General features: G+C 36.9%; 1 protein-coding gene across 7 annotated transcripts in view; it reads right to left on the bottom strand.

The window, feature by feature from the left end:
- The window catches only part of ZEB1 (zinc finger E-box binding homeobox 1), a 192,987-nt gene that overhangs the window by 34,195 nt on the left and 142,792 nt on the right, over nt 1-16,000 (bottom strand). Inside the window, exons 3-4 of one of the 7 annotated variants that reach the window (XM_061177919.1) lie at nt 13,518-13,580; nt 5,934-6,095 (exon numbers count right to left, since the gene is read on the bottom strand). The exons of 1 other annotated variant lie outside the window; for it this stretch is intronic. In XM_061177919.1, coding sequence (XP_061033902.1) covers nt 5,934-6,095; nt 13,518-13,580 — 225 coding nt within the window. The remainder of the gene's footprint in view (nt 1-5,933; nt 6,096-13,517; nt 13,581-16,000) is intronic. 5 more of the 7 variants (XM_061177936.1, XM_061177929.1, XM_061177946.1 and 2 more) reach the window with 5 other exon arrangements.

The raw sequence follows: 16,000 nt of genomic DNA, 5'->3' as shown, positions 1-16,000 counted from the left end.
CACATGAAAAGATGCTCAACATCACCAATTATTAGAGAAATGCAAATCAAAACTACAATGAGGTATCACCTCACACCAGTCAGAATGGCTGTCATCAAAAAATCTGCAAACAATAAGTGCCCAAATCTACAAAAACAACCACCCCCCAAATTAACAAAACAGCAATAAGAACATACATATCAGTAATTACCTTAAATGTAAATGGATTAAAATGCTCCAACCAAAAGACTGGCTGAATGGATACAAAGACAAGACCCATATATATGCTGTCTACAAAAGACCCACTTCAGACCTAGGGACACATACAGACTGAAAGTGAGGGGATGGAAAAAGGTATTCCATGCAAATGTAAATCAAAAGAAAGCTGGAGTAGCAGTACTCATATCAGACCAAATAGACTTTAAAATAACGACTGTTACAAAAGACAAAGAAGGACACTACATGATGATCAAGGGATCAATCCAAGAAGAAGATATAACAATTGTAAATATTTATGCACCCAACATAGGAGCACCTCAATATATAAGGCAAATGCTAACAGCCATAAAAGGAGAAATCAACAGTAACACAATAATAATGGGGGACTTTAACATCCCACTTACATCAATGGACAGATCATCGAGACAGAGACACATTAGGTCAGATGGACTTGATTGATATTCATATAGCATTCTGTCCAAAAGCGGCAGAATACACATTCTTTTCAAGTGCACATGGAACATTCTCCAGGATAGATCACATTCTGGGCCATAAAGCAACCCTTGATAAATTTAAGAAAACTGAAATCTTATCAAGCATATTTTCTGACCACAACGCTAGGAGATTAGAAATCAACAACGAAAAAAACTGAAAAAAACACAAACGTGGAGGCTAAACAATACACTACTAACAACCAATGAGTCACTAAAGAAAGCAAAGAGAAAATAAAAAAATACCTAGAGACAAATGACAGTCAAAACATGATGATCCAAAACCTATGGGGTGCAGCAAAAGCAGTTCTAAAGAGGGAAGTTTATAGCAATGTAGTCTCATCTCAGGAAACAAGAAAAATCCCAAATAAACAACCTAACCTTACACCTAAAGCAACTAGAGAAATAAGAACAAACAAAACCCAAAGTTAGCAGGAGGAAAGAAATCATAAAGATCAGAGCAGAAATAAATGAAATAGAGACGAAGAAAACATTAGAAAAGATCAATGAAACTAAAAGCTGGCTCTTTGAAAAGATAAACAAAATAGATAAACCTTTAGACAGACTCATCGAGAAAAAAAGGGAGAGGGCTCAAATCAATGAAATTAGAAATGAAAAAGGAGAAGTTACAATGGACACCACAGAAATACAGAGGATCTTAAGAGACTACTTACAAGCAACTGTATGCCAATAAAATGGAAAACCTAGAAGAAATGGACAAATTCTTAGAAAGGTACAATCTCCCAAAAATGAACAAGGAAGAAACTGAAAATATGAACAATAATCACAAGCACTGAAACTGAAACTGTGATTAAAAAATTCCCAATAAACAAAAGTCCAGGATCAGATAGCTTCACACGGGAATTCTATCAAACATTTAGAGAAGAGTTAACACCTATCCTTCTGAAACTATTTCAAAAAATTACAAACGAAGGAACACTCCAAAATTCATTCTGTGAGGTCACCATCATCGTGATACCAAAACCAGACAAAGATACCACAAGAAAAGAAAATTACAGGCCAATCTCATAGATGAACACAGATGCAAAAATCCTCAACAGAATATTGGCAAACAGAATCCAACAATACATTAAAAGCATCATGCACCATGATCAAGTGGGATTTATCCCAGGGATGCAAGGATTTTTCAGTACCCACAATCATTCAGTGTGATACACCACATTAACAAATTGAAGAAAAACAACCATATGATCATCTCAATAGAAAAATCTTTTGACAAAATTTCAACACCCATTTAAGATAAAAACTCTCCAGAAAGTGGGCATAGAGGGAATATACCTCAACATAATAAAGGCCACATATGACAAACCCACAGCCAACATTATACTCAGTGGTGAAAAGCTGAAAGCATTTCCTCTAAGATCAGGAACAAGACAAGGACGTCCACTCTCACCACTTCTATTCAGCATAGTTTTGGAAGTCTTAGCCATAGCAATCAGAGAAGGAAAAAAATAGCAGGAATCCAAATTGGAAAGGAAGAAGTAAAACTGTCACTGTTTGCAGATGACATGATACTATACATAGAAAATCCTAAAGATGCTACCAGAAAACTACTGGAGCTCGTCAATGGATTCAGTAAAGTTGCAGGACACAAAATTAATACAGAGAAATCTGTTGCATTCCTATACACTAACAGCGAAAGATCAGAAAGAGAAATTAAGGAAACAATACCATTTATCACTGCATCAAAAAAGAATAAAATACCTAGGAATAAACCTACCTAAGGAGGCAAAAGACCTGTACTCTGAAAACTATAAGATGCTGATGAAAGAAATCGAAGATGACACAAACAGATGGAAAGATATACCATATTCTTGGATTGGAAGAATCAATATTGTCAAAATGACTATACTACCCAAGGCAATCTACAGATTCAATGCAATCCCGATCAAATAACTAATGGCATTTTCTGCAGATCTAGAACAAAAACCTTAAAATCTGTATGGTAACACAAAAGACCCTAAATAGCCAAAGCAATCTTGGGAAAGAAAAACAGAGCTGCTGGAGGAATCAGGCTGACTGACTTCAGACTATAATATAAAGCTACAGTCATCAAAACAGTATGGTACTGGCACAAAGACAGAAATACAGATCAATGGAACAGGATAGAAAGCCCAGAAATAAACCCACACACCTGTGGTCAATTAATCTATGACAAAGGAGGCAAGAATATACAATGGAGAAAAGACAGTCTCTTTAATAAATGGTGCTGGGAAAAGTGGAGAGCTACATGTAAAAGCATGAAATTAGAACATTCTCTAACAGCATACACAAAAATAAACTCGAAATTGATTAAAGACCTAAACGTAAGACTGGATACTATAAATCTCTTGGAGGAAAACATAGGCAGAACACTGTTTGACATAAATTGCAGTAATACCTTTTTGGATCCACCTCCTAGAGTAATGAAAATAAAAACAAAAATAAACAAATGGGACCTAATTAAACTTAAAAGCTTTTGCACAGCAAAGGAAACCATAAACAAAATGAAGACAACCGACAGAATGGGAGAAAATATTTGCAAATGAAGCGAATGACAAGGGTTTAATCTCCAGAACATACAAACAGCTCATGCAGCTCGATATCGAAAAAACAACCCAATCAAAAAAATGGGCAGTAGGTCTAAATATACATTTCTCCAAAGAAGACATACAGATGGCCAAAAAGCACATGAAAAGATGCTCCACATCACTAATTATTAGAGAAATGAGAATCAAAACTACAGTGAGGTATCACCGGTCAGAATGGCCATCATCAAAAAGTCTACAAACAATAAATGCTGGAGAGGATGTGGAGAAAAGGGAACCCTCTTGCACTGTTGGTGGGAATGTAAACTGATACAGCCACTATGGAGAACAGTATGGAGGTCCCTTAAAAAACTAAAAATAGAGCTACCATATGATTCAGCAATCCATCACCTGGGCATATATCCAGAGAAAATCATACTTCAAAAAGGTACATGCACCCCAATGTTCACTGCAGCACTATTTACAATAGCCAGGACATGGACGCAACCTAAGTGTCCATCGACAGAGGAATGGATAAAGATGATGTGGTGTATATATATAGGTATATATACGCAATGGAATATTACTCAGCCATAAAAAAGAATGCAATAATGCCATGTGCGGCAACATGGATGGATCTAGAGATTATCATACTAAGTAAGTTAGAGAAAGATAAATATCAAAGGATATCATTTATATGTGGAATCTAAAAAATAGTACAAATGAACTTATTTACAAAACAGAAACAGACTCACAGACTTTGAAAACAAACTTACAGTTACCAAAGGGGAAAGGCGGGGGCGGGATAAATAAGGAGATTGGGATTCACATGTGCACACTACTATATATAAAATAGCAACCAACAAGGACCTACTGCATAGCACAGCAGACTCTGCTCAATACTCTGCAATGACCTATATGGGAAAAGAATCTGAAAAAGAATAGATATGTATATGTATAACTAAATAACTTTGCTGTACACCTGAAGCTAACACAACATTGTAAATCAACTAACTCCAATATAAAATTAAAAAATTTAAAAAATGGGCCAAGGACTTTGTCACCTCATCAAAGAAGATATACAGATGACAAATAAGTGTGAAAAGATGCTGCACATAATATTTCATTAGGGAAATACAAATTAAAACAGCAAGATACCACTAAACACTATTAGAATGGCCAAAATCGGGAACACTGAGAACATGAAATATTGGCCATGATGTGGAGCAATAGGAACTCTCATTCATTGCTGGTGGAATGAAAAATGGTACAGCCACTCTGGATGATAGTTTGGCAGTTTCCTCTAGAACTAAACATACTCTTATCATATAATCCAGCAATTGTGCACCTTGGTATTTACCCAAAGGAGCTGAAAACTTATTTCCAGACGAAAATCTGTGCATGAATGTTTATAGCAGCTTTATTCATAACTGCCAAAACTTGGAAGCAACCAAAGTGTCCTTCAGTAGGTGAATGGATAAATAAAATGCAGTATATCCAGACTATGGAATATCATTCAACATTTATAAGAAATGAGTTATCAATCCATGAAAAGACATAGAGGAAAGTTAAATGCATAACTAAGTGAAAGAAGCCAATTTGAAAAGGCTATATGACTATATACTATATGACTCCAACTATAAGACATTCTGGATAAGGCAAAACTATGGAGACATAAAAACATCAGTGGTTGTCAGGGCAAGGAGGAGGGGAGGATGAATAGGCAGAGCACAGAGGACTTTTAGGGCAGTGAAAATACTCTGTATGATATTATAATGATGGATACATGTCATTGTACATTTGTCCAAACCCACACAATGTTCAACACCAAGAGTGAACCCTAATGCAAATTAGGGTCTTTGAGTGATTATGATGTGTCAATGTAGGTTCATCCTTGGTTAAAAAAAAAAAGTACCGCTCTGGTGAGTGATGTTGATAATGGGGAGGCTATGCATGTGTGGGGCAGGGGGAATATGGGAAATCTCTGCACCTCTGTACAATTTTGTTCTAAAAAGTCTTTTAAAAAGTTGATTATTGGGCTATTAAGCTAAATCTATCCATTAAACTGGGAACCCTGGAAAAACCAAACCAGATTTAGGATCTTAATACTTCAAATATCCTCAAATATTCTAAGTATCTTCCTAGTTCTTGGTACAGATACTGTGTAAAATTTCTTACAGGAATATTTTCATCTGTTTCTAGTGCATGGAAGGCAGAATGACAGCATATTTCTTTTCAGGAGAGTATGAACGCATTATTATTGTATTTTACCACTCTTTATATACTGGCTGTTCATATCAGAGAGGACCAAAGTAGATACAGGAAAACCATCTGTCTCCAAATTAGTATGTTCTGAACCAGACAACCACGCTTTTCTTGCCAGAACAGTGGAGAATAATCACAGGGCAGTAAGGGTCATCTCGTTCCCATTTCTACTACTTGCTACCATGTAAGCGGATGGAAATCGGTGTCCAGGCACTGCCCTAAGCATTTCACATGTGGTGGCGTCACACGATACACACGAGAGGCCACTGATCTAATGCTATACTGTTACCATGGACAGTGTGCCACTGACTAAAGAGAGCACTCTCTACGGCCACCTGCAATAAATTCTGGTTTTCAAAAATGTTCCCTCTAGTAGAGCGGGTTCCCACATAGAGTAATGGAAGCAATAATCCTTTGGAGATGAGAACAAAGCGGCCGTGAAGCTTGTTACCGTTTTCATCATGCCCGCTGGCCTCCGGCGTGCCCTGCCTCTGGTCCTCCTCGGGCGCCTCGGGGTAGATGACTGCAGTGTCTTGTTGCTGCAGGAACTCTTCAACGTTAGGATCATGGTTTTGTTCATTTTCTGCATCTGAGTCGCATTCATCATCTTTTACTAAAAGAAATGCATACTCTATAAAAACCAATTTCACCACCAAGTTGTTATATAGTTTTCCTAAATAAGAAATTGTTTATCTTGAGAGAATAAATGATTGTTCTTGAATTTGCAGGAAGTATTTACGGAACATTAAAAATTTACTCGTTCTGTTATAATCTATCAAGAAGTCCATTTTCATAAGTTTAAGATGTTATAAAAGTCTTGACATTGTCACAATATCCCTTTTAAGCTTTAGGGTTGTACTTCTATTCCATTTTACTGATGAACAAGACAGAGAAGGTTGGCTGAATCCTTAGTTTCTGAATCAATGATAAAGCAAGGAAAACAGGAAAAGAGAAAAATGTAGTTCTCAAACCTCAGTCCTTCCTAGCAACCTACTGTTCATATTTAGTTGGAGTTGTGCTTGAAATTTGAACCATTCTCTGAATAACAAACTGCTCTGAAGTTCAGTTCAGTTATGTGATTTCTCAGAAAATAGCTTTAATAGTTCCCTACAGTTGGAAAGACTCTAATAAGAGTCAAAGAGTATCAAATTGATAAAATTGCTTCCTATCTACCCTCGTATTCAGATACAGGCAGGGCTATTCTTTCTGTGTTTCTGCCTCAGTAAATGTGTAACTGTGGGGTGAAGTAGAGGCATTTTCCCCGAGTCAGAAGGTTCCGAGCATAACAGCATGTCTTCACTTGGAGAAGGCAGCCCAGAGTGTTGCCGCGTTTGCAGAGCAGGACTGGTATCCTGGGGTTCCCGTCCTTTTCCTCCCGGAGGAGGGTCTGCTCCACGCTGCTGCTAACTGTCCTGGGTCAGGGTGGCCCCCGGGTGTCTCGCGGCTGACCTCTTCACACACTTCAGACTGAACTCAGTTCTAAATTTATAAAGCAGCAGACTCAACTGGTGCTTAAAATGGTGGGACTTCCCTGGTGGCGCAGTGGTTAAGAATCCGCCTGCCAATGCAGGGGACACGGGTTCGAGCCCTGGTCCGGGAAGATCCCACATGCTGTGGAGCAACTAAGCCCGCGCGCCACAACTACAGAGCCTGCGCTCTACAGCCCGCAAGCCACAACCACGGAGCCCGCGCTCTACAGCCCGCAAGCCACAACTACTGAGCCCGCGCTCTACAGCCCGCAAGCCACAACTACTGAGCCCGCGCTCTACAGCCCGCAAGCCACAACTACTGAGCCCGTGCTCTAGAGCCCGTGCTCCACAACAAGAGAAGCCACCGCAGTGAGAAGCCCGCGCACCGCAACAAAGAGTAGCCCCCGCTCGCCTCAACTAGAGAAAGCCCGTGCGCAGCAACGAAGACACAGCACAGCCAAAAATGAATAAATTAAATAAATTAATGAAAAAAAAAATTAAAATGGTGACGTAAGGGCATCCTTTTGTTCGACAGTTACCAAGGCAATCTTGCACAGGAGTAGTAACCCAACTCCTCAGGGTGGCTGCTATTTACAAACTTAGAGCCGATGACATAGTAATCATGATGACTAGTCATTTTTTCCTCCTCTTAAATGCAGCCAATAGCTATCAATTATTTAGTATCTGCTATACACAGCTGACCCCTGAACAACATGGGTTTGAACTGTGTGGGTCCACTTATACTCGGATTTTTTCAGTAGTAAATACTGTAGTACTACATGAGTGTGGTTGGTTGAATCCGTGGATGTGGAACTGTGGACACAGAGGAACCTCGTGTTGGAAGGGCTGGCTGTAAATTACATACAGATTTTCCACTGCGGAGAGGGTCAGGTGCCTCTAAGCCCTGTGTTGTTCAATGGTAACTGTACTGTGAGAACTGTAGTTTTTAGTTGATGCCTGTAGTCACCAAACCAGGGTTACTGGATCCAGGGGGGAGGAAAAGGCTCTTTCAAAGGGAAGCCGGTACTGTTGGTTTAAACGGAATCTACTTCCAGATCCTCAGCTTCCATGCACGGTCCTTCCTAGAATCCTGAAGGTTCTTCTTTCTACCCCTGCTTTTCACAGTCCTTTGCTCTCACTTCAAAGAGGCAGATCCCTCCCCCTCCATCCCTTACGTTAATACAGTGCGTTGCCTCGGAGTGTAAAAACCTCCAGGTTGCCGAAGGAAAACGATTCAAAATACCGATTGGGGAAAACCTTCTTTGTTGATCAATCAGGGCAACATAAGAGCGCTCTAGGCATCCAGCCTTTCCTGTTTACATGGATTTCTATCAGGGGTAAAGTATGGCAATTGAAATGGGGATTATTTTGGCCCTAGTTACAAAGCTCTGAACTCAGCTATATAATATATCCAGAGGGAGTGAGAGTAATTTTCCTTTAATGATCTCACCTGTTTCATTCCCTATTAAAAAATTCACTGCTCTTCAGGAGGCTGGTGAGAGCAGAGTATTCTCGAAAACCCTTCCTAAGATCTGTCATTAGCTAGAACAATAAGCACTTCTGAATAACTAAAGCAGTACAAATCTGTGTTATTAGGTCTTTTCAATGTAACTTCAAATTTTCAAGTTAAACTAGATTAAACTCATGAATGAAATTTTTATGTGAATTTTTATGTGATTTTTTTATATTTTATGTGATTTCCTATACAGAAATATAAATTTGACAAGTTACTTAAAAATATTTTTATCAGATTATATTACAAAATATTTATTTCAGTTAAATAGTCTCCACTTTTAAAATGTTTATATTTTCTATAGCCTAGTAACTATATATATGCTAGATGATGGTATGATGGGGTTTTAAATAGTATATGTTTTTCAGAATTATATACGTAATCTGTATTTTATACACAAACCTTGCATCTTCAATAAGTTATAAGTTTATCTATACACTGGTTGTAAAGGTACCCATTTGGAGACCAAGATTTTTATAAAGCATAACGATTAATTAGATCTAAATAATCTTTATCTCATTATTGAATAATCTATTTTAAAGATGTATTTATACTTTATATATTCCTCATTATTTATAACATTTTTCATATAATATGTTTTTCATATAATATAGAAAATATTTTATAAAATCCCTCAAAATGTGTATTGACACATTTATTTTAATTAGAAAAATGAAGACACCCTTTTTTTTCTGACAGAAAGTCTGATTTGGCTGATTGGTCTAACAGTGATAACTGGTTTTACTAGTAAGATTATTAGGTACAAATTTTCCAGAAATTGAATGAACTAAGTTTATAGCTCTAAGGTATTGATCAAAATATAGTTAATTCACATGTTAAGATAAAAGGATTTTATTAAAAAATGTACTGACAGAAGGTACTAAAATTAGCAATATTTCAATATCTCCAACCATTTCTGAATATATTAAACAAGGTGCCTCAAAGTGAGGGGGAAAAAGTAACAAGAGCCAAAACAGATATCATTAGTTGTTTGACAAGTAAGTATTGGTAAAGCCTTTTGGCATATGTCCCAGGAAATGAGGGAGTGAATGATTCTGGTGACTGGGAAACAAATCCTTTAGCAAATTAGGTGGCTTTCCATTTTTGCTTTCAACAAAACTGAAGGAGCATTTAATAGAACTGTCAGTTGACAAGACATTAAAATATTTTTATTGATAGATAACCATAATTCTTTGCAAATAATTCTGAATATGTAAAGAATCTAATAAATCATTTATAACAAAAATGTATTTCACCTTTTTATTTATGAGAATAAGGTTATCTCAGTGCTAAAGAAAAAAAGGAAACAGAATTAATGCTGAACACTTTTTCTTCTAGAATAAGCAACATTAAACTACTGATATATGGGCCAATTGAAGAATACTTCATCTCCTTTAATCTCATTTCCAGTAACATTTTTCTTTAGTAAGTAGTTGACCCTTGAACAACACAGGTTTGAACTGCACAGGTCCACTTATACTGGGTTTTTTCAATACAGTAAATACTACAGTTCTACACCATCCATGGTCGGTTGCGGCCACGGGTATGGAACCACGGCCACGGAGGGGTCCTGTGTACGGAGGGGCTGCGTCACGGGAGTGCTAACTCCCAGTTATGTGTGGACTCGGACTGGGCAGAGGGTCGGCGCCCCAGTCCCCACGTTGTTCAAGGGTCAACCGTATTTATTACAATTTGTCATGTACGTTGTGATCAACTGTGCAGTACTAATAATCATAGGATAAATCAATCCATAATTTTTTTTTAATCTTAAGAGCCGTATCGTTCCTGGGAACTTAAGAGAAACTTAGATTTCAATTTCTATACATGTTTTTCTTGCAAAGAAATGAGAGTTGATCAAAAATATCTTCGAACAGGAAATATACACTATGTTAGCATCAAATTCTATGGGCTATGTAGAATGGAAATATGAGTTCAAGGGGTAAACATTATGATATAACATTTCTGACTCTTAAAGAAGGGCTTATTCATATTTTAAAAATGAATGGTATTAGATTTCTATGGATTTCAAATATAAGAGTGATGTTAGAAATGTCATTTTTAATATGCCAGAGATTAGGCTGTAAGTACAGCTGACCCTTGAACAACTCGGGGCGGGTTACGGCTGCCGACCCTCCATGCAGTCCAAAGTCCACGTGTAACTTAGAGTCGGCCCTCTGTATACATGGTTCTGCATCCTCGGACTCAGCCAACCCCAGACTGTGCGGCACCACAGTATTTACTATCGGAAAAAATCTGCATGTAAGTGGACCTGCACTGTTCAAACCCGTGTTGTTCAAGGGTCAACACTTAAAATGAAGAATTTTATATGTCCATCAGAAACTTGGGAAGTAATACATGATCCATTTGTATAATATAACATCTGGAGAATAATAACAGTACCTCTTAGGGTAGTTGTGAGGATTAAATGAATTACTACAGTATGTGCTTAGTATTGTACCAGGCACGCAGTTAAGTGCTACGTAATTGTTATCTATTTTCCTCAAAGCAGTCCTGGCAAGGTGAACACTAAATTGGAGCAGACGATTCAGTATTAGGGGTCTGCTTTCAAATTCTGGCCTCTTTCCAACTAAAGTACACTGTCTCCACGAACCTGCATTTACCAAGCCAATTTCAAGCTAAGACCAGACATTCCACAGTTTTACCCATAAAATTTAAAGTGTTGGGAAGTGCATGTTGTGAAAAGGTCAATTATAAAGCAAAATTCCTCGTCCTAAGACTGATAAACATATGTGTTTAAACATTAAAGAGATGAGCAAACACAGAGAAACACATAATGATAATTTGGTTTTCTTTCAGGTGTGACAAAACTCAGAGCTAATTGTCGAAGTATAGAATTATAGGACTATAATCATTTGACGAAGTGCAGAATTACAGGGTTATCATCGCAAATTAGAGAAAGCAAGGATAGAGAGACAAGTGTTTAGTGTAAAGACTAAATAACATTTTTAACGTGGCCATCAGTATTTCATTCCCATCAGAATAAAGTATCCTATCTTTATCCTCCAATTTTAAAACTCTGCACAAGTATCAGCTATATAAACAAAAAAGGGATGCTTAGAAGAACGAAGGATGTTTGGGGTGCATTTTTCACTCTCTGAATACTAAGCTGAGACCACAGTTCTCTTCACTTCGTGAACTGCAGAAGGAAGTCAGCTATAGAAAGAAGCTGACAAAGTTCTAAACTAATGATGGTGACCTTTGTGCCAGGTTTTTGTTGACTCTGTCAGCACATTATTCCCTAGAAGTCAAGGAAGTAACAAAAGCAAAGGCGAAACATAAAGTTTAACTGCTCAAAAGTCTCAAACGTCTAATTTCCATCCTTCTTTGCTGAAAACTGCACTTATTGGGGTTTCACTAAATGTCTGTCTACTCCTAACTCCCCATGTTCCAAGGAAATAGTGCACAGGACTCATCGTCTTGTGGCAGAGGGTCCTGTGTTTCAGTGGCAGCTCTGGCTGATACACAGTGACTGTATCTTCCAGATGTGACTGTTTTGGCGGGGGGGAGGGAAATTATGTATTACTAAGTACTTCTAACTGAAAGAATTCATTCATTTTCATAGTGAAGAGCAAATTGTGAGGTACAGTACTGTAAACTTGTAACTGGAAATGTCTTTTTTGCTGGCATTTTGCCTAAAAGGTCAAACGATCTTTTACAGAATAACATATTACTCTGGTAATGTAAGGCATCAAATTTTAACACTAAATCAAAGAGTAATGAACAGCATTCTTTTGTGTTCATTAACACTATTTTACTAATAACAAATACCTCGTTTAAATATTTTATATAATGTGTAAGTTAGCCTGACAAATATTTGATAACAAGCATACCTGAATACATTATTCATGCAAGTTCAACATAACCATATTCAAGGCAGAATACAAAATCTTTGGCTGTAGGTACCGTAAATTATCACACATTCCAGTATTATTTAGTTAATTTGGACTGCACCTTCAGTAACAGTACAAAGGCCTGCTCTTTGTTTTACAGAACTGACAAGGACGGGAGGGCTGACGCTTATATTATAGACGTGAATCTATTTTGATGCATTACTATAAAACACACCCGTCTTACACAACACGAGGTAATTTATAAGGCTCTGTGGGACACTCCTAACATGTACTGCAAAGAAAAAAACTGTAAACGTTAAACCAAAGAAAGAAACCAAAATTTAATTAAAACTATATGATAGAAATATCTAATCTATGGTTGTATATACAGAATACAGTTATGCTACTTTTAAGTACAGAATTTTGAGGAAATGTTTTAATAATTTGGAATTTATTTTTGAAGTTTACATTCTAAGACTGATTTATGAGACACAATAATAAGTGCCCACTCTTATCATATATAAGATCTGGATTTAAGATTTGCACTTAGTCTTTTGCTTCTTAAATCTGATTTGAATCCATTACAGAGGAATAGCCTTAAGTCTCAGGGAGTATGTACTTTTAGTCACCTAGAAGCAAATTTCCTTGTTTACTATAATTCAACTTCATTTTGGCCTTTTTCAGACACAGTAATTACAAGAAAAATGTTTATTCTCTTGTTTGCTGTGACATGTTCACTCATCAATATTCATGATTCTCATCTGGTTTCTAGACAACCGATTATATCTGCTTATTTTTCTCTTTGCTTTTTGTCTTGTGGGCAATTCAATGTAGATCCTGGTAACTAATAATGAAACTCAAAATATTTAGATCTGTATTTCTATACCTATGGTAAAAAAATTTGATAGAAGTTTAAATTATCATTCAAATACTTATTTTGGGGATTATCTGTAGATTATACTTGTCATCCTTATGGATGGAAATCTGCTGTATTACATGAATCTGTAAGCTTACACTGTATTTAAAGAATATAAACAGCTAACTTTTCATACAGTGTCCCACACGCCTAGGTACTTAAACATTTAAAGGGGGCAAGATAAAGAGTAGGAAACAGACTAAATTCAGGACTCACAGATGCAGAAACCAGTGACACAAAAGGCCTGTTCAAGGACGACAGTGTGCGTGAAAAAGACAAGAGTTACCTGTACCTCCCACTTCATCTGCCCGAGCTTCAGGCCCCAGGATTTCTTGTCCTTCCTTTCCTGCTAAAATCAAAGAACAAAGCATTAAACTAGATCCACCTCTCACCAACATTTTAACTTCTAGAAATCTGAAAAGGAAACTTTCAGATTATATTTGATTTGGATTTTTTCCCTTTTATAATTATAGTAATATCTCCTAGTAAGGAAAAGCTTTTTAAAGAAATTAAGCAGATAGTTTTACAAAACTCAGAGAGATATTTTAGTGAAGCAAAGTAAGTGAAGAGGTATATGTAATTCTGAACGCATACATGTCTTAGAATTATAAGCATACTAGGATTTTAGCATTTTTTTTTTAAGGAGAGGAGCCCTACCTACAGGCAGTAGGATTCCTTTTTGCATCTCCTTCCCGAAGCACAAATTGCTACGTACTGGGCACTGTACTAGATGCCTTATCAACTCATTTCCTTTAATCTTCATAACTACCTTTTTATAAATTAAAAAAATCCCACGAAAACATGAGGCTTTAAGAGGTTAAACCACCTGCCTAAGGACACACGGTTATTGGGTGGTGGAAGCGGAACTTGAATGCAGGTCTGAATGGCTCTAAAGCCTACTTTCTATTCCACCTTGGCTCCTCTCACTAGACGGAGTCCTGGACAACCAGAAAGCAGTCTGGACCAAACTGCAGTGTGCCCAGAGCAAACACCTATGGACTATACTTTTTCTTTCACTGTATTTATTATTCTAACTACTGATAAGTAGTAATAAATGATAATAGTGGTACTAATAAACATTTTAGTTGTCTATTATCTGTCTCTGCCACCTATATATGTTTGTAATGAACTCATAAGATCAGAGTAAATATGCACATTATTTAGGCAAGCAGAAAGTATGCTTTATATACTTAGGTACATTTTATTCATTAAATAAATAGTTTATTAAGAACCTGTGCACATACAAAAGATAAGTTAAAAACTGCTTTCAGAGTATATATCATAATTATGATCAGAAGACTTAGTCATATTAAAACATTGTGTAGTTACCTGCACTGCAATCAATCCCACTGAATATGTCAGTCAAAACTCTTGATTTAGATTTCCCCTAAGTTTGATAATTGAATTGAGAAATAGAGCACTAATCAAGTAAAATCTGTGCTCACATTAAAGCATGTATTTCCTTAAGTGTCTTGGATTATCGGGTGGATTTTTTCAGCGGATTTTCTATACTCATTAACTTTTATGTTACTACTTAAAGATGATCATTATGTGAAAAATAGTTAAAATATGCACAAACCTCTCTAGATCAGCATAAAAAAACACTGTCTAAAGTGGATAATGATGAGATTAACTTCTGCCGAAGAATTCTCATTTTGTATTTGCCATCAGCAAAATGACAATTTAAAAATCCCTGGTCAAGTGTTAACAATACTGTAGGATAAACACTAGTATTTGCTAAGTGTCTGAAAATCTCTAATGTCTTTTTTTCCTCTTCCTCCAAAGCATCTACTTAAACTAAAACAGTGTGCCAAGTGGGCAATTATATGATAGTAATACAGGTACTTATTATTGCATATGTGCATTCTCTATTTCTCCTCAAATGAAAATCAAAGCAGGCAGAGTTATGACTTGCTAAGGTGGAAGATAACACTGATATTAAAGTTTAAAATGATATTTTGGACCTTATTAATTTTACTACTTACAGTTATTATTATAGCTAATTTAAACACTGTGTGCGATTCAGTTAAATTATTCACTTCTTCATTCCTTCTGCTGGAATAAAATCTAGGCTGCTTGGATGAGCATGCAGCATATGTCAGAATCTGGTCCCACACTCACTTACCACAATTTGAAACCTGGAAGTGTCCATTCTTTCCCTCATTACTGGGGCTGGAATTTCGGTTCAATAACTAAAACCATGTCAACTAATGAAAACAGAAACGGTGCTGATGCTGGGCTGTAAGGTGGGCACACTCCTCTCGCTGCAGACTGCTACCTGGGGCAGCCCCTCCCCGCTCCGTCCAGGGACCAGCACGAGGGTGTCTTGGAACAGGGGCTGTTCTAAATATTTCTCAAGCAGCGTTCTCCCTCACGTGTTCTGATCTTACTTCTAGTTTTAAGAAATATAGGAGGGGTAAAGTAGTTGAATCTACTTGTATATAAGACTTTCTCTCCTGTAAGACTTAATAATGTCAACACATTATGATTGACCCACCTAAATGCAACTTAGGAAGGAAAACTAAAATGCTCCTGAGGCTTTGGCTTTTAGTCTAAATTCCAAAGCAGATATATAAAGGAAAAACTCCTGAGTAACAAGACTTTAGTTTTTTAAATAATGGTAAAATATAGCTGCAATAAGTCATAAAATACTACTCAGCAACAAAAAGGAACAAACTACTGATACATACAACTTCAATGAATCTCCAAGAAATTACGGAGAGTGAAAAAAGCCAATCCAAAAGGTTACTTACTGTATGATTCCACTTA

The sequence above is a fragment of the Eubalaena glacialis genome, chromosome 2, assembly GCF_028564815.1.
Source record: "Eubalaena glacialis isolate mEubGla1 chromosome 2, mEubGla1.1.hap2.+ XY, whole genome shotgun sequence".
Classification (NCBI taxonomy): Eukaryota; Metazoa; Chordata; class Mammalia; order Artiodactyla; family Balaenidae; genus Eubalaena; species Eubalaena glacialis.
This window is presented reverse-complemented; position numbering and strand designations above follow the sequence as displayed.